The sequence below is a fragment of the Cyrtonyx montezumae genome, unplaced genomic scaffold (assembly GCF_038088225.1).
Source record: "Cyrtonyx montezumae isolate F1298 unplaced genomic scaffold, pur_monq_1.0 scaffold_10, whole genome shotgun sequence".
In the NCBI taxonomy this organism is placed as follows: Eukaryota; Metazoa; Chordata; class Aves; order Galliformes; family Odontophoridae; genus Cyrtonyx; species Cyrtonyx montezumae.
Genome location: NW_027071826.1, coordinates 46,854,828 through 46,880,546, shown reverse-complemented (window position 1 = coordinate 46,880,546; position 25,719 = coordinate 46,854,828). Strand labels below are relative to the sequence as shown.

At 36.2% G+C, this 25,719-nt stretch overlaps 1 protein-coding gene across 8 annotated transcripts in view; it reads right to left on the bottom strand.

Annotated features, from left to right (window-relative positions):
• The window catches only part of SOX6 (SRY-box transcription factor 6), a 361,252-nt gene that overhangs the window by 212,710 nt on the left and 122,823 nt on the right, over positions 1-25,719 (bottom strand). For all 8 annotated transcript variants that reach the window (XM_065755272.1, XM_065755269.1, XM_065755275.1 and 5 more), the window contains one exon: positions 12,483-12,726. In XM_065755272.1, the coding sequence (XP_065611344.1) occupies positions 12,483-12,722 (240 nt within the window). In that variant the 5' untranslated portion in view covers positions 12,723-12,726. The remainder of the gene's footprint in view (positions 1-12,482; positions 12,727-25,719) is intronic.

The window sequence follows — 25,719 nt, the reverse complement described above, 5'->3', positions numbered from 1 at the left end:
TTAATCTGCGGAGCAAATAGAAATAACGGAATGTTCTTCCTCCTGATAACCTATGCTCTCCCTTCACTGGATGCATGCATGGTGCAGCACAACGTTCCCTCACTGCTCATGCCAGACTTTTAAGGTCCTGACTCCATTATGCAGCACACTCACGTTTCCTTTTCTTGCCCAAAAGCCTGAGATGTGCATAATGGGGATGAGATAAATTTAAGCTCTGTGAATACCTTGAACATTAATGGAATTGGTCCAAAATGATGATCTCTGAAAGAATGAGATCTGTTCAACTAAAGGATATCTTATGTTATCTGTTTTGTGGGCAATTAAAACGTAATAGATTTAAAATAATAAAAGTTATCCCTAATATTTTAAGTTGTCTGTCTCCGCAGCTTTCGGGTCCCTAAATGGCTAATACATTTGCAATGTACAGTTTAAATTGTCCCTTTCAGAAGCCCAGCAAGGATGGCTTTTTGGGCCAATTTTTTTTTTATTTAATCAGAAATGCTTAAAGTTTCACAGAACTGCTCAATCTGAAAGGTATAAAGGGTCTAAATGGGAAAATGGAAAAACTGTAGATAAGTCCAGTGTAAATAAACACTTTACCTTAATAAAAGGAAAACTCAACTAGAAAAAAAAATACAAATCAGCTATGTGTAGAATTATCTACAGGAAATAAAACAATTTCCATTACACGATTCTAGATAAATTTGTGAATAATCTGCAAATAAAATGTAGCAAAATTGAAATTCCATATGCTATGAGCTTTATAGCTACCCAATCAGAATAGATATCTTTACTACTATATATCTACAATTAGCAGTTTCCTTTTTTGTTTCAAGATCATATTAAACCCATATTCATGGCAAAACAAACAGATCAAAATACAATGGAGCAAGGCAAGTGTTCATTCTATTGCTTCTAGAAGGGTGATCCAACTATATTTGAGTGGCAGTCATTACTGCAATATTCCATTTGTTCAAAACTAAATAAATGTTACAGCAAAGTCACGAAGGATTTTAGTTTTCTTGGTCGATCATATAATCTTATATAATCTTGACGGAGCAATTCATGTCATCTCTGTGTTGCAGCATCCACCACATGTCCAAAAGCGCAGCTATTCCATACATAAAATGCAGGGAAAAGCAGCATGTAGATAATCTGCTATCTTAACTGGAAGTATATCTTTATGGCCCCTCAGTAGACTGTGAGTCTTGTCTTCTCCACAAGCTGTTTGTTGCTTCTCTTGCATTAGCACATAAGATACTTTCACTAGAAAATCAGAAGTTCAGGACAGAAAAGAACTAGTTTATTACCAAAGAATAAGCAAATAAAATCATGGTTAGGAAAGGAAGCATCCAAGTGATATAAAGGTCTACTTAATGTACCTGGACAAAACCTGGCTCACTAATTCATCCAATGGCTATGTAAGACTCTAGACAACTGACACATTCTTGCATTCTCAGGTTTAAAATTCATATATTCCTATAAAAAGTCTTCTTAAGTCTAAAATCAAAATAATATCTTCAGCTCATGGCAGTCCCTTCAAAAGATGCATTCCATTAAAGAATTCCTATTCTTACTGTGATTACGGTGATTACCATGTTAGGAGGGGAAAAAGCAAAATATATTAAAATAAGGTAAATAGTCAACATAATCCCTATGGACAAAATATTTAACAAACAGCCTTTTTCACTCAACACTGGAGAAATTCAGTCACAGAAACCCCTACTCATTTTTATTCTTGAATATATCAGTACTGAAATTACCCAGTCTCCAGGCAAAAAAAAAAGATACAAACCAGAATACTGACATGTTTAAGTAGTAGTATCAAAATAGTATATGCTCTTGAAGCACACAGTACATTTTACTTTCAATATGAATGGAATGTACAGAAAAGAAGAAATTTAAGAAAAAGCTATGTCTGTAAAACTCAGAATTTGGTCATTTCAAACACAGTGCCATTTTTGGTAAAAACATAACTTTATACGCATAATGTAGTAAAGTGGGTATTTATCAGTTTGATCCAAAATGACATCTAGTGCAGGATACTTAGGATCCCTGACTTTGCTACATTTTTCTACTCATGCTTATTGGATATATACACATTCTTACTGGATAATTGTAGAACAGTTTAGGCTCAGCAGTATTGCAAAGGTTTATATTTGCCTACAGCAGTGGTGGCATTTCAAGACTAGTCACCATTAATAACTGAAAAAATAAAATTTGGAAATGGTTCATGATATAAAATCAGAGATGAATGTGACTGCTTATGAAACAAAATGTATGATTTTATATTTTTAGCTTACTTCTTTGCTGTTCTGAGTCAGATTTAAATATGTTTCAAGTTGCAATGGTATTTCCCTCCAAAGATGACTGAAATTGAAAATCTTACTGTCCACCAGCTGAAGGCAGAACCTCAGCCTGGACCACTATTCCAGCTGCTTACTATCCAGAAAACAGAAAACTGAATCTATTTTTGAAAGGCAGGCATTTAATATCAAGGTAAAGGACATTCTTCCTGTATACATTTCCTTGCCAACCCACTAGCACAGTCAAAATTTTATTGGAGATCATTCAACACGCTGCACTTGGTTTTTTGACAAAATTATTATTACATCCTTATTATAACAGATTAATCACCTGTTCATAGACATTAAAATTTTAAGAAAATGGGGAAAAAATCTCAAAAAAAGGAAAAAAAAAGTAATCAGATCAGTAATGCATGACTACTACAATACCATGAACAGTTCACATGGGGATATGCAACCAGTGCAGGAAATCATGTTTGTACTTAACCCTACAACATCCTCTTACTTCCTAGTCATATTTCAATGAGAAAACAGTATTTCCAGAGCAATATGGTAAAAGTTTTCCATACATCCATCCTTGGCTTTTTTATTAGGGGCTGCATTCTTTTTAAATCAAGCACAGTGTTGCTGTGAATAAGGGTATTTCAACATGAGTGGTCTTATCAGCTTTCCAGGCAGCATGATGCAGACTGCAAGGGGTCAATTGGCCATTCCCTTCAGCATTTCTGTGAGTAGCTTAAGTACAGTTTTGCTAATGGCACAAACAATTCTGAATAATTACAAACAATAGCCAAATAAAGTTCGGGACCTTCTCTTTCCAAATTTATGTTATTTTCTTCTGCTATAGTTACGTTAAGATAATGTGTAGAAATATTTTGACACAGCCCCTGCTCTGCCACAATGATTTTTTAACACAAACATTCACTAAGTTTCAAATGTTACACCAGTAAGACTCTTTAAAAAGAGAGCTGCTTAAGTTTCTCTGCAAAAGAAGGGCAAGTCTTATGCTTTTTGGTTTTTTGTTTTTAGACATTTCTGTTAAAAGGAGATTGAACAAATAATCACTACTTTTACACTAACAATAAATTATATTTTTTTGCATATTAGATTTTAACAGCACAAGAAGCTCCATTTTCCCCCAGAGGGTATTAATAATATAATATTATTTAATATAATATAATATAATAAATATTATATTATATCATATTATATCATATTATATCATATTATATCATATTATATTATATTATTATATTATATTATATTATATTATATCATATCATATCATATCATATCATATTATATTATATTATAAGCCTTATATTTTTCATATCAGGAAGCAAATGCTTATAGCAATATCTTCACACCAAACCATGACCCAACCTATGACAACTTTTTTGAAGCCTTGTCACTTGCAAAATAGAGCAAACACATAAAATAACAGTTCCATAGGTGACAGATTGTAGGCTAAAACATGAATAAATATTCTTTATTCTTCCTCCCAAATGCTCTAAGCACAAATAAACCCCACATTTAAGGGCTAAGAAGAAGCACTCTCGATGTGGAGACTCATAACTTCCCTGCAGTCGAGTGTGGGACAGGTCCCTCTTTGGAAGGGTTAAGCACAGTTGGACAGTCTGTTGAACAGAATCTTCCATCAGAAGCCTTAAAAGCAGGAGTATATGAGGCTGTGGATTTTAATAACAAGACATCACTGACTCTTTTCAGTGGCACTCTGGGTAGGCAGCATAGCTTCTGCCTCAGAGCTGCTCTCTGAAGTTGAGAAAAGGGGAAAACTTGGGAACTGAGACTGGACTGTACAAAGGCAGGGTCAGTGTGTTAGTCAGCAAAGCATTAGTCAGCAAAGTAAGAAAAACTGCCGTCAAACTTTGATTGAAAGCTGACAACTGTAATCCTACTTAATAGCTAGACAGAAAGCTGTTTCTGTAAGAGTTCAACTGAATTTACAGGATGAATGGCCAAGAAGCAGCAGAAAGCAAATAATACTTACATAAAATGTGCTAGTTGAATTGCTGATTTCCATGTGGATGAGGCTTTTCTGTTATAAAGGGATATTTATCTATCTCTGTATTGAATGGGATACATGTAAACACCCTAGGAAAGTTGGATATCCAAAGTGGTTTTTATTCCAAGTACTAGAGGCATGCTGGCACTTGGAACTAGTCTGGAGTTAACATATAATGAAAGCAAATGTTTACAAAATCACAATCCAATCACTACATTAAAAAAAGGTTTCCCATTTTGAGGAATTTAATTAAATAGAATTAAGAGAAATTAAAAAATCTAAGTGATAATTTCCAATTCTCACCTGCTTTAAAAAGAAAAAAAAATAGAAGTTTTAATAAGGAAAATTTATTTACATCCAAGGTTTGAGAATGACTGCTACGAGCTACTGAGAAAATAAGATTTGTAAAGTCTCAGCAAATTATGGTAGTGGGAGGGTAAATGGCCAGTAATGGAATAAAACCTCGAGTCTTTAACTCAGCATTAACTATGATATAACTTACACTGATTTCACTGCCAGAATATAGAATGAATGCAGTCTTTTAAACAGCTTGCATTTCACCTTTTATGCTCATCTAAAACTCATTAAGAACCAATACAATAGCAAGCATTAGCTCTAGTCCAAGTAAGGGTATGCTGAAGAATTAAAAAATTAAAACAAGAAAAAACTTACTTAGGTAAAAGGTTTAAAAATGAGATGACAAGGAAATCAGGCATATGCAAAATGAACACGACCTTATGAATAGGTCAGTGCAAGACTAGATACCTTTTTTGGAATAGGCACAAATTCTTTGCTTGATGTATAATACGGCCACTTAATCACTGCAATCCCTTCAAACTCAGCTGCTGGAGCGTCTGGAGAATCCAGACACAAAATTTTAGTAGAGAGATTTCTGAAAAGAAGGTTACAATTTGAAACCTTCTCTTTAAATAAGAAATTTGAAACCTTCTCTTTCAAATAAGAAAAACTATGAAAAACGTTGACAGCCATTTTGCTCCCATTTCAGAACAGAAAATCACCTAAAAATTATTTGATAAATAAATTGATCAGTCGTTTTTATACAACATACAATTTGCTATCGAATTATATGCATAAACTTGTGTGCTTTCATAACAGCTAAACGCTGAGTATTTGTTAATCATCCAAATACCATATGCTTTAGCTCCCGGTGTTTAGGCTGGGCAATAAAACACAACAGTATTGAGTCTGTGCCCTGGATTTTGGTTAAATGCTCATATTAAGTAAAATGTAATGGAACAGCTATTTGTAAAATGAGTATTTAGATTTACATTTTCATCTAAATTAAAACTAAAGATGCATTGTGATCAGTCCCAGCTGATTAGCACTGTTTACCTTATAAGTAAATAAAGACACACACTTCATGATGTATGCTGCCAGAAGCTGCCAAATCAAACAAGGACTATGTGCTTTGGATATTCCATACCACTTTGTATATATCCAACTTCCTCCTATTAGGTCTTCATAGCTGTCCAACTTACAGCTAGATCTATTAGAAATATCAGAATAAAATTTGTATTTATGTTTTTAGCAATATCAAATGCACATGGAAATCCTTCTCTGTATATAGTTACATGACATCTATTACATGTTTTATGTTTCCCTGTTAGCATTTGCAGAGGAATGCATGCAGGAAACCAGCCTGCTGCAAAGAGTACTTGTATTTCTTTAAGGTAAACACTGATGAAACATTTGGAAGATTGAAATAAGAACAAGACATTTGTGAGACATAAAGGTATCACATAAAACTGTTGTGAATTAGAATAACATTGGCTGAACCCCAGAACAGATAATCCTTATAAACATGCAGGAATGTTGTAAACTGTATATGAATGTCAGTGATACACTACATTAGGAGATTCATATTACACTTGGTGCTCTCTAAGTCTCGGTCACTGGATTTTTCATGGCCTCAAAGATTAAAATAAATATAAGTAGTATCTTTGCTTCCTCCATTAAGACATTTTATGTACACAGTTTTATTATGCTGGACAGAGATACCAAAGTCTGTTTTTCCTTGAGCTGTCAAAGTACAAAAGAAATGCAGAAAGTCTTTGCACAGATGTAGTAAAGCGTTGGATTTTATCTCTTGGCAGGTGCTCAATATGCAGCCCACATAATCACATGTTAATGACTGGAGTATGTTAATCAGCATGCATACCTGATTCATTCTTGCCCAAGGAAAAAAAAATTTAACAATTTAGAGCATGTTAGTGCTCCTACTTTTGAAAAAAAAAAAAATCATGTCAGTATAAAGAATTCAAAGACTCCTCCGAATTTGCTTTATTAAAAAAAAAATGGAAATTTTAAGATAAGGGAAAAGAATAAAATGTTGACAGGTTTAGATGAAAAAAAAAAAGCTAAAAGACTTTTGTGATGAATTGAGGTGATGATCAATTCTATTCAAGCACAATTCATCCTAGAACACAGGACACTGCAAACAAAAGTAAACTACACAGTATCAAAAATAATGAAAAGTATAACAATGATGCAAAAATGAAAAATTACTTGATTCCTCCTAAAGTAAATTTACCACATAAAGCACAGTTTTGGGGAACTATGTTATTGCTTTTAATTTGAAATGTAAACATTTTTACGCTCAAACTACTGAGTACTTGATCTTTCCAACTTTTAGATGTACTTAATGTGACAGTTGCTGGGTACTCCTAACAAAGTCAAGTCAAGCACATATTGGAATGCTTTTTGAATCAAAACACTGCGCTATTGCACGTGAAATAATTTATCGTTCTAGTTAGATAAAAATTTCAGTGAACTACCTGACATCCAGAAATAATATTACAAGCATTACAGAACTGCTTTCAATCATCACAAAACTCAAATTTGTACACACAGGCAACAGCTGCATGAGCAATTTAGCAGACACAGAATTGCTAGAGTTTAGGGCATTTACATTTGGTGCCTTTTACATGCTCATATCCAGTCAAAAAAGGAATTAAAAATTCAAAACGTAATTCTACCTACAACCTTTAAGAATTTGAAGCCATGAATTTATATAACAACAAATTCACAGCATTTAGCACATATAAATATTTTTCAATGTTTTTTTTTTAGAAACGTGAGTTTGTTTTCCACAAAAGGAAGGACTTCCATCGAGGAAAGTTAATAGCATGGATGTAAGTGAAGGCAAGTGACAAGACAACACTTTTTTTTATAGCAGACACTACACATCTCCTGAACACCACTTGTTTCTGTCATTCTAATACCAGGACTTTTGCTAGAACTACACAAAATTAAATTTGATACTTGGTGATTTAAAATGTTTTAAAAATAACAAATACAGATACAAATCTCTTTTCCTCCTGCATATGCAAATATGCCATCAGGACTGCTGAAACGGATGTGCCGAGACAGTGGAAAGGTAGCATGCTTATCACTCTTTGGCAAGAAGTCAACAGAAGACAGAGACTTGACATAATTATGAAATATATGTCAATGTTCCCATCTGACATAAAACCCAATTAAAGAAACTTCATTCCTAAATCCAAAGGGTCCTTGAACGACGTTAAAAAAATATGGGAAAATGTAGTATATGTTTGGTGGTAATTAACATACATATGTATATTTGTGTGTTTTTCCTCAGTCATGGGAAATAACACACAATCTTTAGACACTGCTTGCAGCTGTGGTTCTTCACAACAGCCTCTTGCAGTAATACTTCATGTAATGGTAGACCGAAAACTTGTGGGTGCCCTCATTCTGTGCATGCACACACTGTCTATATAGTGCCTGTGGTGGTAGGCAGGAGAGGAATAACAGTGGGAAAAGAGCTTCCACTGCTCTTGTATTCAACATACCCACAGTGATTCTCCCCGAGCCAGTGAGATCTTCAGAAATCCTGCCTTTTGCCAGCTTGTCATAATGGGATTAGGCTTGGGAACACAATTTACCTCTCTCATCTTTTCAGTTTCAGTAGAAAAAGAAAGCAATTCTTAAAAATCTACTGTTTGGAGAAAGATTCTGGATTTCAACTCAAGCTATTCTGTGACTCTTGGATTTCAGTATTTTAAGGCTACTTAAATGTACTGTTCATAATAAGGACCACATCTAGCCTTTACAGCCATGGCAACGCACCAACCCATTTCCTTAAGTGGATCAGATCACTTGTCCATCTAATTTTGTAGCTTGTTGTTGGCACTGCTCTCTCCTGACAGGCAAAAATAAAAAAACTTCACAATTTACCTCACAAGCTGTGCAGAGCTCCGTATGAAGATAAGGAGCATCACTTGCTCTCCAGTGAATAAAGCGCAAATTACAATTCTCCATTTCTTTACATAGCTACCAATTAACATAATACTGGGATATAACAGTTTGATTACTATTAAATTTAGCATAAGTTAGACCTGTTGGCTTTCCATTCTCATCCTCTCTCGGTCTGTTGCCCCGAGTGAGGCGGCTTTCGGGTGAAATTTAGAAAATTTGGCTGTATTTCCTATTTGCTACGAAGTGTCCGTGGTAGAAGGCAGAAGAAGATACTGCTCTGTTATCTTAGTAACACTTTGACCTCTTCTCTACGGTTTACTGCAGTAAAATGATATATCTTCAGCCTAAAATAGCATTTATTTTCTAGTTGAACTACAGGCAACAATAAATACCCACATGCCAAGGTATTTTCATATTAAGTTATAGATAGAAATACACACGATCCTTTCTACTCAACAATATGAAATTACAGGTCTAAATCTTACAGTTGTTTTATTTTCTCCCCTCTATTACATCAATTTGGCTGGTGATACGATACTCGCAGTGTAAGTCATTACAGGTCTGACGTTACAGTTGTTACACATTGCTGAATCTGTCAAATGAAAAGGGAGCACAAAGGGAATTTCCAAATGCAGCTGCTATTTCCCATTTGTTAAATCCTTTTATTACACCATATAAGTACACAGCTGGGAAATACTACAGAGTGGGAGTTAAAACAAAATATTTTGGCTTCCAGACATTCAGAATACACAAAGGACTCAGTGGAAAGCAATGCCTGATATCAAAAGGGAGTGAAAGTTTGAAAACATTTCTAGCCAGTGTGGGGGTTTTTTAATGATAACACACAATGCAGTTTAAAGGTATCTTATATTACAGAAAGTGCTGCATACCATAAGTGATGAAAAAAATCTCTGTGATATTTTTCAGTTGAATTGCCCTGCTAGAGTATCTTTCTTCAGCTAGTTTCTGTACAGCCCTCCTAGCATGCATGCTCTCACAAATTCCAGTGATGTCCTGAGTAGTTTTAAGGGCACAAAGGAAGCAGGATTTTGTCCTTAATCAGGTATCACATGAAAAATAATCTTTTTCCTCCCCATATATTGACACAGCGATCTGTGAGTTTACTATCTTATAACCAGGCAACACACACTATTGATGCATTTTAATGATAGCACCGATGTCTTTACCTTCAGCATAAATGGAAGGAGCAGGTGCTTCCTCAAATCTGCTTTGAAAGGAACTGTCTGTGAAAGGTCAGAAAGCACTTATCTTCTGGGAGTTTGGTTTCATTAAGGAGAAAACCAATTGCTGCTACAGTATCTATCCCAAAAACAGTTCAACCCGCCTTCTAGAATTCACCTCTAAGGAAAGAAACTCCTCTCCTCACTTAGAGGAGTATAAAATTGATCTCACCAGGAAAACTGCAGGCGCTTTGGAATTTTTCCTAGCAGTATCAATGCCTGCTTGGAGACTGAGACGTTTCAGATAAACTTTACACAATTAATTGAGGCTTAAAGGATTTCTCACAAAGGACACAAGTAAGGAAAAGAGTCAAAAAGGTTACCCTAAATGACAGTCTTTCAAGGAGAAAAAGTATTTTTATACCACTTCACAGCAGTGATGTAACTAGTGATCTAACTCACCTAACTTGTGAATACACTGGAATCATGTTCTTTACATTTTAAACCTCTTTCAAGTGCAACCAAATAGCATGCCTTGAGAACTTATTTTTTCTAGCCAGACCTTGTGAATTATACCCAACTTTAGCTGGGCAAAAAGATCTGTTTGGTTTAGCTGAGAGCTACCTAAATAAGGATGACATACATTCACCACAAGATTTGACCCAAGGGAATTGTGGAAACTTCTAATGATTTTCAGGACATTCATCTGCGTACATGATGGAGTGTTCACTGAAAAAAGAGGGAGGGAAAACAGAGTGCTAAGTCACTCAAGTAAAGTTTATGCACCTGCTCTGAAACACGATAAGCTGGGTATTGATTCATGCCTGTCCGGCGGTACAGCAAGCGTTGACATGGTAGTGCAGCATTAAGAAGGAAAACAGAAATTGCACTATGGTGCTGTAAGCATAAGCTTAGTTTAGAGCAATGCCAATGAGTACAGATGATCACATGGCAGAGGGTTCTATCATTTTTGCTACTATTTCAAGTCAAAAGAACAGCCTGAATAAAAAGCAAATGCTTTGAGGGGCTCCCAGAGGTTAGGAATACCTTTCACTGGGACAGAAAGTCTCTTTTCATCTACAGTATTAGTGTTCTAAGACTGAAATTTCCAAAGTGCACACACCTCATTGGATGGGAAGGAAAGTGACAGACGAATTCACAGATTTACTTTTCATCAACTGATTTGATCAAAACTTTCTATTCTATATAACATACAAGCAGGTAAATTTTTTTCTGATGAGCTTATGGCATGATTTGTGCAAAAGAATGACATCCCACACACACTAAGGTTCCAGTTGAAAATTCTGCATAGAAGCCACATATACAACTTAAGACCTAACTTGCAAAATTACTTATCTAGTATCATTCTTCTTTAAAGCCTTTTTACATTTGAATCTTTAAAATTCTTTGTAAAAGTAGCCCACAGATTTAGGAATGAATATCTTAGGCCTAGCAGAAAGTTCTGCACTAGCTTAGATGGTGCACTGCAGATTAGGCAACACTCTCCTAGTTTGGTCTGATATTCTGAGTCAATTAGAATTTGAAAAGAAACCAACCAAAAATCAGTATTAACAGAATGGGTACTATTTAAGTGCTATTATTTACATAACACTTGAATTCTAGGTAACACAAAGTGCATGAAGATTTCCAGCCTCTATGTTGATTATTGAAATAAAATTATTATTTCTCCACAAATTTGAAATATTTGTTAGAAATATTAAAAAAAAAATCGACATTTTTTTTATTTTTTAGCTGCTGATTTGCACTGAAAAAAAACATCAATACCTCCTCTGTAAATATCTGCACATAGATATTTCATGAAAATGCAGAAGAAATTTTATGAAAATGCATTAACTGCATGAATTCAGTGTTTGCAAAAGTCACTTTATGGAGAGTGTGGAATTATTATGTTCTAAATTTACAGCACACCTGGGTACTGCACATACCTTAATTCTGTTCCTCATAAACACATTCAAGGAAAATAAATTGACTGAGATGTTGTGCCCATTCAGTCTTCATTCAGTCTTCTCATTTATTGCAGAGTTTTGGGGATGCATAAGGACAGAATTACAACTGCAAAATAATTTTAACCAGGCTACTGAAGAGAATACAGACAGTATTTCTGATCAGTTCTAATGTCACTTGTATAGAAACAAATGATCTAGGGCAGAAAAGCATGGCATAGTTACTCGAACACATTTCCCTTTCACAAAAAGTTATAATTTTGTGTAAATACAGCAGGATGATTGTGTCCCCTAAAATGCCAGCTTCTTTGTTGCAGTGTGAAGCTATAAGGTTGTGGATTTGGTGAATCCCTTTTCTGAGAGAGAAGTAAAAGAATACATTAAAGTTTCTTCCCTCAATGCAGCGCTTCGCAGATGACAAACAGTTGTGAGCTATACCCTCCTGTCAAAAATTAATGCGTGAATATATGACCTAGAGAGGTTATGACATAAATCAAGGTATGAATGAAAACATGATAAATAGATGCATTTCCTTTCCGAAGGTGAACTCATCAAATGACCTCATTCATATAGACTTGTATACTTAACAAGATTATACAGTTATAATTTACAATTATACCATATTGATGCAGATCTACTGCTAACACTAACATTTCAAAAGCTTCACACACTTGTACGATTCTACTGAATGTGTCTTTCAAAAGAGAAGCGAACAGCCTTTTAGGATACTAATTTAGAAAGCTAGTTCAAGAACTGTGAAACTCACCATTCTGTGTTGGGCTGAGATGACTCCATCCCACTCAGCATCTTGTTGGATAGTCGTGACTAGAGTTGGTAGCTCCTCAGAGTGAGGTTTGTTGTGCATTACATTATGTAGAGGCAGATGAGAGGTCGCGTGCTGATCACTGTTGCCCTCTTCCTTGTCTCGTGATGCTAAGTCCTGGGTCATTGTTTCCTCTCCATCAGCTGCACATGCAAATGGAGAGGTAGCCTGCTTGGAAGACATTCTTCTGCAAAATAAGAAAAGGAGACAAAACAAAAACGTTTGTGTCAAACAAAAAAAAATCAAACTCCAACAGCTCTCTAAGCACATCAGATAGAAGGTACGCTTGCTGTCATCAATTAAAATTAATCATGTGCAGTCAAAGAAAGTACTCTAAAAAGCACAGGTTTGGGGAACCAAATCCATACCACTGAGGTGAAGTTTCTGCTAATGTCCAGTCAGTGTCAGGGTTTAAGTAATGTGATGTCATTCTATTCTCTTAGACTTGTCAAACAGTATAATTTTCTCCAACAGGAAAAAATATATATATATATAAATAAAGTTAGCTTACTGTTATTTCCATGTTGATTCACCATAAGATTTCAAGTTTAAAACTCTTAGTCACATAAGTAAACTGAAGGTTATAAAGCAAATTTTGGGATGAGAAGGTCCCACATGTTTTTCAAATCCCTTTCCTTGCAAGCAGAAGTTGTTTTCTGCAGAGGTGGGAATTTTTCAGTCTCCTTAAAATAAGTCCTTCTTCTGTTTGTTTAAAGGTGTGTCTGATCCGTACCTATTCAAATTTTTATCTAGTTCTACATTTTGGAAATTGCTGTGATGCTCATGGGGAAAGTGAATGGTTTATCAAATGGATGGATAATAGGTGATTAATCTTTTACAGTTTGAACTAAATATCTGAAATAATTATGTTTCCTTCGATTTTAAACATCAAGTACAGGATATATTTCAACAAATTACTTTAAATGACCTAAAAGTCTAATGAATAAATGCATTGATTTATGTTAAATGTGTCTTTCTAACAGTGGTCTCTTACTACCATCGCATACGGAAACACCGCTTTCACCACAGTTTCTGCACTTACTTGGAAATATAACTGACTTCAATTCAAAATCTGAAAACACTTGGTTTAAAATTTCTAATAAGTTTAACTGCAACTGTTAAACTGTCATTAATTCTGAAACCAAATAGCTAAAATATATTTGCCATTTTCTGAGTTTTTAGTAACTTTAGAATATCCTGGGCACTGAAATGGCAGAGAAACTAAGGAAAAAGATCTTCACCTTAATTGTTTTTTAACAATAACTGATTTCATACCATTTCTTTAAAAATGCACAAATCAGTTAACATGGGAAACCACATGAGCATTTTTCAAATTAGCAAATCATTAACTTGCTAGTACTGTTTCTACAGACAAATAAATACTGATTAAAGGGTCTGGAAATCTGAGACTAACAGTTAAATTTACAAATCTGTCACATGCTTTCATGAATATTACAGTGAAGGAAATATCAAGTGCAAGGAAAAATAATTAAGTTAATTCCAATTTAAAAAGTGGTCTTTATGTAGCAGCCCATGTTTCACATAGGATTTAACAGCTAATGCTAAATTTCTCACAATTAATGAGTGAGCTTGGATTTACTATCCTACAGTGAAAAAAAATTAATATAGGATCAGCTAATCTAATTATGCACAGTTCTATATAAAAGTATTACAAGCTTTGAAGTGCTTTGAAACATATTAAAACACTGATACCTATTTAGAATAACTATTCTGTAAATAGAGATAATCCTGCTTATAACACTTGATACTGGTAGGGGAAAAAACATTTGCATTTTCTTTAGGGAAGCCTAAGTGTAAGTGGCAGTCTAATATCAATGCTGCCAATAAGCAGAACTGAGGAATTTAAACCGTGTATTACATTCTTACAACACTAAGGAATTCGTGTTGATGCTGCAGAGAACATGCCAAGAGTTCAGCAGCCAGCATTGCTGCATGTACTTCAAAAGGTTCTGGCTCATAATTGCTGTGATCCAAGATAAAATAAAAGGTTTACTTTCCCTTTTCTCATTAAAATAGTCACATTAATATAATCACTCACATGAAAATACATGTAATCTAACCACGCTCTATACAATTTGAAAACTAGGCATTAATGAAACTGAAAGTCACAATAAGGGATTTTCCTTGCTTTCACCTTCTCAACAGATTTGATTCCTGTTTGAAACTGAACGAGCTCCTGCAAAAAGCAGTAACTATGGCTGTTTCTTCACCATAAATTAATCATGACACAAAACTCGAAATGAAAATGTCTCTTAAGAATAATTTCAACTACTAACTGCACCGATGAATAATAGTGCACAATCCTAATTAAATGCAACTCTGCAGCTGCAAAAATAGGCTGAATCTGTCCAAAGCTACGAGTTGGCTTTAAAGGCTGGTTTGTTAGGGACTGTTTTCTTAAGGAAGGCTGGGCCCTCAGTCTTAATCAGCCAATAAATTATTTCCTGCAATTACATTAAATAGAAAATTATCTTCAAATTGGGAATGTTAATTGAAAATCAAAATTCAGACTGAAGTTTAGAAATTACATGCTGAATATAATTAGCCTAGAAAGGCTTCACCTCTATTTCATAAACAGGCTTTTGGTATTTCCTCAAGTGACCACTCAGTAAAGCTATCTGCTGGTAATGTGCTCGAGTGGAAGCACCTTTCCCCTGCCATGTATGCTAATAGACTTCCCTCTTCGCTGTGTTTTAAACAGATAAATACAAAGCTGTATTAATGTTCTCTTCTTAATTTGATTGTATCTAGGAAAGGGGACTGCCTTAACCTTAAAAATAAAATTGCACTGACAAAGTCACATTCACTGTCAATGTCGTGCCCGGCAACTTTTTTCTGCACTAGGAAAGCAGAATGGGTCAAGAGCAGACCTCAGGTGCTTTTGAGCTCCTCCGACCCATTTTCTCCACTACTGCCCTATGGTCAGGCACGTTTTCATGTTGGGATTTTCCTGTAACCTGTAGGCCTGCAAAGATGAACTCAGCAGGCCACCCAGGTACCTGCTGTCCTCATCACAGTTTTCAGAAGCCTGTTTCTCTTTCCCCAGCCTCTATACCTCTGCTGGAACTCCGGGAGCTAATGCAGCCATGATGGCCAGAGGTCTACACATCATGTTTCCTTTCCCGCCTTGACTGCTAGATTTTAAACACGGGGTGAAAGGGACAGAGATGCAGGACCCCGCTAGGTTAAGGCCTCCAGCTGCTTTTCTCAGCACAATCAGTAACTAAATCAATACCCTCACATGTACAGGTATTCTGGGGGTCCCAGGTTATGCTCCAAATATTGATTACAACAGGATTATGACCAGTTAAACTGCATAAACTGCGTAAATGCTGTGACTGGGTATCATCCAGGCAGTGACTTCCTGCAGGTTTTCACTCTTTGCACATTTGGTTTTACTTCAACAGGAGGAGTCAACCCATAGAAGTCCGTAAGGTCCAAGGGCAGAATTCAGCCCTCATCAGACTGAAGGGAGAAGGATGCGGATCACTTAAGTAGTTTTAAATAACACCAAAACACAGAACAGGTTGCGTTTAAACATGAGTTTGCGTTTAAGTCACAAGCACAAAGAACAACCCAGTCTTAAGCCATAATAACTGCACAACTTTATATTTAAAACGTTTGATATGCATTTGCTAAAATCCCTGGTGAAAGAACAAAAACAATATTAATAGTAAATATGGACCGTAAAAGCTGTTTGAAGTTTACTAATTTCCATTATGATTTACTTTTCCTCCTATTACCAATTAAATTCACTCAAATGAATAAAAAAAAAAACCCACAACTTTCTGATAAAAAAATATCTCCCTAGTTATAACCCCTGCAAACAGGGGTTTATAATGGAAGTGCTGACACAACCCTAACTACAGCAGCGCAAATGGTGCCGCTATAATACACAAAATCAAGTTCTATTATTCTAAACTATCCTCGCTCGGGGGGTTTTCTTTACTGTGCTCCCAGACAAACTGCTGAAGCATGAAAAATTTAAATGCAATCAAGTGGGTCCAATTCTACTTTACTAGAACAAGTGTCTACAGTGGTACAATCTTAAAAGAAGATGCAACAGATTTGTTTGGTGCTTTTCTTTCTTTTTTCTTTTTTAGCTGTTTATTTATAATACTGTGCAGTGGAGATAAAATAAGAGAGGAAATTACACTCGCATTATATCAGTATATTGATTACACAGCACACAATCAGAAAGAAAACTACATTGTGAAATTGTTGCTTTGGTTAAATTGACAGATTAGCTGAACACTGCAATCACTAAAGGTAGAAAATATACCTAATGGGTAGGAAAAAAGGTTGGAAAAAGCCCTAATTATCTGGAGTCCTTTTGCCTGCTCAACTTTGAAAATTAGAAAAAATCTGCACTTTGATATTCCAAAACTAGAATAAATACTGTCTCATTTTGAACTTGAAGCTGAAAAAGAATGGCAAAGAATCAAAGGCAAGGAATTGAACCCCATTTTCAGCCAGCCTCAATATCAAGTTAGTAAAGCCAAAAGTGTAGGGCTAAGCATTTTACCTATGTACAACTAAACAGATGGCTCTATTACATATATGATATAATTTTTATGTTAATCAAGAAAATTAATTTTCTCTGCTCCAATGAGATAACTACCACTTAGATTCTCAAAGCATCAGTTTTCCTTCTTTCTACAGATATTGTATTACACCTTTCTAAATGCAAACAATTATACTTTTTCCTTACTTTTTCTTTTTCCTAAGGCTTTTGTATGGTTTCTCCTTATCATTTCTTTTCTTAGCTAGATGCTTTAGAATCAGGCTATGAAGCACCATCACTGATAACAATGGTACAGTAGACCAGTCAGTATTTCAAAAGTATATCAACTAAGCAATAACAACAAGGTAAATGACAAAGCAGACCAGGGCAGAGAATAGTTTTTGCTCTGCTCTGCCCTCTCATAAGCGTTCAGAAATATCTCCACTGCAGCCACACAAATGACTACATTGTAATTCTGGAATATCCAAACCAATTTTAAACAAGCTTTTTTCCGATAGCACTCCAACTGCAGTAGCATGGTACTCAGATGGACTAATTCATCCTGCTTTACTGACGGCAGTATAGACATAACCCAGGTCTACAGCTCCAACAGTAGATTGGAATCCGATTAGATTAGAAATACATTCACTTACAGAGCTTTTATGAACAGTCTCCATTCCTTTTCCCCAAAGTGCCAGATTAAAGTACTTAAGTGTATGATTAACTGTAAGTGTGCAAGCAGTCCACTAATTTCAAATTGGAATACTGTTTCAAAAAGTTAAGCACATGTCTAAGTGCTTCAGTGACTCCAGAACTAAATAAATTAAAAGAAACCATTTTTAGAAGTACTCATAACCTTTTAAATACTTCCTTCTAAACTTTTACACTAACCTGGTGTTCGTGAAAAGTAAAAAGCAGCCCTAACAGCTTAGCCTGCTCCCCCCTCACTCTAAAAGTGCAACAAATGCTCGCATTTCTCTCATAATTTTACAAATGACTTACAGGGCCCTCCCTTACACAGTCAGCACTCAGATTTGCAATAAAATAAACACACTGCAAATTCGTCTTTGCCTGCACTGCCCACAGCATCCTGTTTAACACCCACGGCCCAGCAGCTTACCAGTCAAGAGCCCTGTATTTTTCATGGATTCTCAGACCTCTTCCAAGTCTCAAGTGTATGCCCATGGAGCACTCTTTATGCAATCTGTTTTGCAGTGGAATTTTGTCTAACTGTGGGCTTGATGAAGCACGGGACAAATTGACACCACTGCCCACAAGTTGCTGGAATAATTTAATTATTTCTATCTGAGAAATAGTTTATCATAGTTGAAATATTCATGAAAACCAATCTCTGTTTTTTATGCACATAGGTAGCACTTACAGTAGTAGTCAGACTGACTTAAAGAGAAATTAAAATGCTTTGCCAATAACCCAAACATTTTGTAGCTTTGCCTCTGGAAAACAATGCTGCGTGGACACACTAACGTAATTCATTATAAATCTAATGCTGTAATCTGCCTGCCATTTTAGAATAAACAGCTATTTCCTAAAATTATGAAATCTCATATCTGATTTCAAGGAGCCTTAGGAACACAAATGAACAAGCAGTAAAAGACTTCAGTCTCCCAGGGCCCCACAGCCTAACATAAATCCCTGTATATAAAATTTGTATAAAATGACAATACAGCAAAGGAAGGTCTCCCATTTTCTGTTTCCTCTTTGGAGCCACAATAAGGCCTTACACAAATCAGCTCATCACCCTCAAGCTCTTCCTAGGTTTTATTTTGCAGAAACACTACAAGAATTAGTTACATATCAATCATAAACAACATTTCAACGTTAGAGAGTTTAAGGTTGTCAGAAGAAACATTATGAATTACCCTGGAAATAAAAGTTTGTGAAAATTCAAGAAATGACAGCAGTATGTTAAATGGGCACCCAAATCTCTTGCTGAGATAAGCGTCAAGCTAAGCAATGCACTCATGGCTTCCAAGATATACACACAGAGCTATTCTTGCATTTGTTTTCCCAAACCAGACAAATTACGCTTCTGTTAATAGATATGAACACGAGTCACTAAGTTTGACTTCAGGTTCAAACTTCCTCAAAACTCACAGAGCTTGGAACAACATTTTACGATACTTCTTACTCATGATCAAACAATGTGAGAGCTAACGGCCCTTTGGAAATTTTTTGGAAAACCTTTCTCTTTCTGCCATTAAAGTGAGCTGCTGCAGCCATGTAGCCACAACAAAATATTAGGGGTGGGGAACAAGTTCTTGGCTGTCCATCCAGTTGTTGAAAACGTTTAAATGGATGCAGCTAAACAGCCTCACTGCCCTCGATGACTTTTCAGTGAAAATCTGAAGTGTTTACTTGGAGTCATAAAATGCTAAAAATAATCCTACCCTTCTAGTAGGCTAACTGTTCCATTCTCTCTATTTACTGCCAGGAGTTTTCACTGAACATGCCAAAGGTGAACTCACATTGAAAGTAGTAAAGGGCAGTGAAAAGAATAATCATTTAGCACCTGGGCTGTGCTCATCTTCAGTCACTGAAGTTAATATTTTCTATAGTTTATATTTAGCTGACAATATTCTTGTCACTTTATTTAAACAGCTTGAGACTGTTCTTTGGACTGGAGCTCATATGCCCTGGAATGCTTTGAGTCATGAATTGTTTCTCCTGATAATGTTACATCACGTAACCACCTCTGTTTAATTGGTTGGTATTGGCCTCTCAGTGACGACTGCCTTTAAAGTCCTATGACTACACCATGTGTCTCTGGATATCCAATTTCCTACTGTTGGAAAAGGAAAAAAAGCGGTACTGACTTCCAGCTATCTTTACCAATAACTATGGGAACAAGAGGGGACATGCCAAGAACTTATCCATCAGCAACTTATTAGGATTTGTTGGTTTAGGCAGCAAGTAACAGAATATACAATATAAATAAAAGCAATTGTTAACAATAAAATTAAAAAACAATGGTTGCTATAAATAGGCATTAATTCACATATTTTTATGGAATACAATAACTTAATTGTTTAGATAAAGGATTACGTAAGTGGTTTTGATAAAGGATGACTAAAAATACAAGAATTTATTTTAGCACATTTAGACTTGGAGCTGAGAGTGTATTCAAAAGACTAGATTTGTTTTTTTCCATAATAAAGCCAGTTAAGGACTTGCTCTACTAATTCAAAATTCTTTTGACCAAACCTAAACCTGGAGGGCAAGGAGTTCCTAAAAGTTTCACTAAATCGTTTCAGTGCTCTATGAGACATCAACTTCAGTGGTAAAATACAGCGTTCTGAACCTTTTTTATTCCACCAGATAATCTTTAGGAGGTACTATGATGCCATGTGCTAAGTTACATACTAAATTTACCATCCTACAGGTGCAAAAACACAAGGTCACGTGCCATTCCTCTGCACAGCTTAATACAGAAGTGAAACGTTTTGTCTCCAGTCAGGCTTCCTGCCCCTCCCTCTTCCCAGTCTTCAGAATTCTGGTTTCTCAGTCAAGCAGATCAGCTCGGCAGGCACTGAGGAGTCTCAGTTTCAGGCTCCCCTGTAACCAGTTGCACTAAACCACCTAATTAGTACCTCCATGTAACACGAAACAACAGCTCTGCAGCTTAGTTACGGACTGTCTTTTTAATCAAAACCTTACACTACAAGTCTAAAAACATTTCTAGCAGTCAAACTACTCCTGATTCAGAAGGGGTTACGCAAGCATCAAAGCAGTTAAATATAGGTGCCAAACCATATTGCCAGGAGCCCTTAGTACCCTGAGGTAGTGTTACCTGACAGCTTGGTGAATACAAAATTACTTGTTTCTCCAACTGAAGACAATCAAATTGTCACCTTCCATTGTAATAATGCACAACTGGGGAACAGCAAAGTGCCAACATAATTACCAGGAAGAAAACAAAATGTAACAAAAATATCAAGTCTAAATTTTTTCTAAAGGGTAAACACATCCATCTGTCTGTTCACAAAGAAAAGTAGGAGGGATTTTATTTTTACTATCAAATAACGCAGTGCTATTTAGCAATGAGATTTATATGCCTTTACTAGATGAAAAAGAAAAACAATTAAGGAAGGTGATTCAAGACTCACTAAAAGTAAGGAGAGCTGTGGTAGGATGGCACCTGTGCACATTTAAAGTGTTGCACGTGTGCGTGTGTATCTGCATTATGATTATTATAAGCTCACATATATGAGGATTCATACAAATTAATTCTGACTGGCATATGGCATACTTTGGCATGAGCTATAAATGACGTGCCACTTCTGTTTATTTACTTAAATGACTTCGGTCTAAGAACTGAAAGTGAAGTTTGAACTGCAGACTGCCTCAGAGCTGTGACTTTCAGAGTACTAAAAACCTAATAAAACATTTTTGAAGGGGGGGTAATCTGACTGCACGAGAACTAACATTTTTACTATAGATTTCTTAAGATTATTTAGCAAGCCTTCACAGTCAGGAGCGAAATTCTGGTAATGCAGAGATCTCATAACCAGAAACGCTTTTATATCTACAGGAGATCTGGGTATCCTATAAAATATAAAAGCGTATCCAGGCCAGGGTATATACTTGAAAAAATATTTTCATCTAGATCATAGAAATGAAGCTAAACTTAAATTCTTGTTGAAAAGCTTGCATTATAGAGTGATAACGTGGGTTATATTTTCCTTTATCAATATTCTAGTCACTGTGAAAGTTCTTGAACATTTACTGATTCAAAAGCACATGACCTTCTCATAATTCTGAAGTTTCACCAGTAACGGAGTAGTTACAAACCGGAGAAAAATAAAATATGCAAACCCACACCTCTGACTTGGACATCAGTTTTTCTCTGAAGGAGTACTCAAGAAGGGACAGGAAGCTTTTTTCCACACTGCCCAATCACACCAGGGTCAGATGCAATCCTATCCCATAAGGAGAATGAAAGCATAGTGACTGCTCAAGTATATTGCTAGCCCTGCAGAAGCAGTTAAGGCTCCACATATCCAAGAATGCCACTGACAACTGGTTACAAGTGCTGTGTCCACAGGAACTTGGCTGCTGCAAGGTTCTTGGTTGGCACCATCAGTACCAAGAGGCTGGGCTTTCCGGCTGAAAGCTGAACACCAGGTTGGGCTAGCAATCCTTGCTCTTGGGCACTATTCTGCATCATACAACACTGCACCTTCTCATCCACTACCTTCAAGAGTGGATACTCTCCAGCTGACTCCCCTCATCGTGGCACTGTTTGTAAGGGTTACACGGCAAATATAGGAGCATAGATCAGAATATGGGTCAGCCAGAACAGAGGGAAAAACGTAGTAAAGACTCACAAGAATTACGAAGTCACAGGCATTTTGATCAGATACAACTAAACTAGTAAAAACGCCCCACTTCCTTTCCACAACTGAGAAGCTGAAGTTTTTGTCATCTAACAGGCTTTTGTGAGGCAACACTGGGCACAGAATTTTGTTGTTTTTTGAATGCAGGCTTACACAATTTGATTTTCACGTATGCACACAATGGCAACCCTAAAATGTGCTTATAGACCCTCTAGAGAAACCACCTGATTCACCGGTGATCTGCAGCTACTACCGGGATGAAGGAAAAGTGTTAGAAAAATATTACAGGGGATACCATGCCTAGCTGAAACTACCTGGGAAGTATTTCAGAAATATCTACCTCAGATTGCCACTGTGGTCAAGAACAACAGCACAGCAAATTCTGTCCTTCTTCCCACCAGCACTCCACTGTTTAGGCTACTCAAGTGTGAATAGGTGGGAAACCAGTTTTTAATGTGAATTTATTTCCATGTGAAAAGACTAAGATAAATAATTGAAACAGACTAAAGAAAAATAAATAAATAAATAAAAATAAAACTACCTAAAACTAAAAATAAAACAAAATATTATATCCTCTATTAATTAAACTAATCAGTTGTCACTAAGAAACGTAAACAATTTAAAGTTCAGTGTATTGAGACTTTGAACCTCCTATCCTTTTCACAAGGTCCACAGATGAAATCTATGCCAATTTTAACTGCCTTTTCCTTCTAAAGAAGCCTACATAAAAACAAAGAGATAGTTATTCATAGTAGGACGTACTAAACCAACCATTTCAAGTATTTTCATCATAATTCAGTAACAGAAAATCAGATTATACTCCAAAACTAAGCAGCTTCCCAATGCAAGGTTTTTTATTATTATTATTTTTAAGGGCTTCATTAGAGTATTTGCATAGGTGTTGAAAAGAAACAGAGAATATTGAAAAAGTAATTGTCACAAGTAAAACTGACACAGCACCACCATTCAGATTGCAGAGAGCAAGCAGTTTCTGCATACAGGGCTCAGAAACCGCATCGACTAGAAAGAAAGCTACAAAATTTCCCTGTCTTCTGGTGTCTGATCTACAAAATGCCACAAAATTGTTAGGAAGAAATAATTTGCAATAACTGAGGACCATCAACTATCTAATTTTCATCTGATCTGTAACGAGTAGAAGGAAACATGTAAAGCAAAATCAGTCACAAGGGGAAAGGTGAAGAGTGCCCAAGCTTTCAATTGCACCCACATTTCCAAGCGCTCAAGTTCCATTTCAGTATTTCTGTGTGCCAGAGAACACCATGAAATACAGCTACGAGAATAAAGAGAAAGCCAAAAACCAGCACACTAACCAAAGATCCAATCCATTGAAGTTCTCCCTAGATAATTAGAAAGCAAAAAAAAACCCGAATGTCTAAAATGCAAACCTAAAATGTTGTCAGTGTGTTTAAACGTTTTTATCATTAGCATTTAAATTTAATTAGATATCTTAGAAATGATTTTAGCTGAAACACTGAAATATTCCATTATAGCTTGAGATGCAGTATGTTTACCACTGAAATACACAGCTCTCTGTTGTGGTTTTCATCTCCGACCCATTTTTCCTATATTTTAAGGATAAAACATATGATATGCATATGTAAAGAAGTCTCATCGTTTCAAACAGTGTCAATTTTTGCTCAGGGCTATATTTTGTAACAGTTTCCCACTTATGTTTATCGGTAATAATTTAGAATAGACACACAAACAGTACATCCTATGAGCAGACTATTTGAATAACAAAATCTAACGGTTCTGTTTTCTCGTGCACATTTGTTGATAGCTCAATCACCAATTAGAAAAGCACTGCTACACAGAATGTATAGCTTTACAGACGTTCAGCTGGTACAGCCAACATCCTTACCATGAACCATCAATGAAACAGTCCAACGTCTGTGGTTTTAAACCAAATGGGAGTAAAATTGAAAAGAAATGGATCTTTCAATCTAGAAATTATGACACAGGCTAAGAATTGTTGCAGACTTTCAAGTTTGGTCCAGATCCTCAGACACTGTAAATCAGAGCAGCTGTACTGAAGTTAATTGAAACCTCTTTATTCATCTGAAGATATAGCCTTAACAACTTTTCTTGGCAGAGAAAAAAATCAATTGGGCCCTATTGCAACATGAAATGACTATGTTTACAGTGAAAAACTTACTACCATTACTTTATTACTGCAGATCACATGCCATGATAATACTCTTCCAACCACTCATCAAAGATAAATGCAAAAAGTGGTAAGGCACACTGTGAGTACTAATGACTATATGTATTTCTCTCATTACTTTTTCAACTTATTCCTCTTTAGCCAATTCAGACTAACGAGATCTCTTCACTTACACAGACAAGCACTTTTAGAAAAATTACAGAACTTGTTTCTCCAACTGGCAAACGTGCCAACATCAGATGATAATTCTGGGGAGAATCAAACACACACTAGAGAAACAAAACCAGTTTTAAGTTTTAATATGAACACAGATTCTTATGTTACTACTTGGCAAACCACTGCAGTCCAGCAGCTCCCACAGAGCAAGGTCATGAACGAGATGGGGTCATCCAAATACAGAAGACCCCCAGCACAGCAGGCGCAGGCTCTATGCTAATTATACCAGCCCACATCAGCCCACAGCAACAGCTCTGAAGCCTTTCCATGACATTAATACCACACAGAGTGGGGCTGAGAGGACAGAAGCAGGGGAAGCGCCCATCACCCTAGCTTTGTCCTGGTAAAAACAGTGTTTTAATAAAGGAAGAATGGAACGGCTTTTTCAGTTATTTTTCTGCTTAATCATTTTTGATCACTGGAGTTTGGGGAGCTGCTTAAGGCAGGGAAAGACTGTCAGACACCATGGCAGAATCTGGAGTCAGCAGGAAGGTGCAGGCAGGAAAGAGGCATGTTTGGGGCAAGATCTCTCCTCCTTTCAGCAGGGCGGGCCACCTCCAGAGCAGGTGCCTCCATTGTGAGTTTCCCTTCTGAGCTATTTTATCACAGAAGGTGATGAAGCAGTCTAATATTTGGCAATCAGCACAACTTCCCGTGTTCCACAAATCTCGAAATATTTTCACCTTTACTAACCAACTCTCCCAGCACTCACACTTTACAAAGGAAGAAACTGGGACATGGTGACTTTAATGAATTAACCCATAGAAACAAAGGAAGCCAAGAGCGTGCAAGTCTGACTTGCAGCCTTCCTCAGTTCCCTATGAGAGACATAATTTGCAGCAGAAGAAAAGTCTCAAATCAAGTTCATAACATGATCATAACTGAACAAGTCTCTTCATA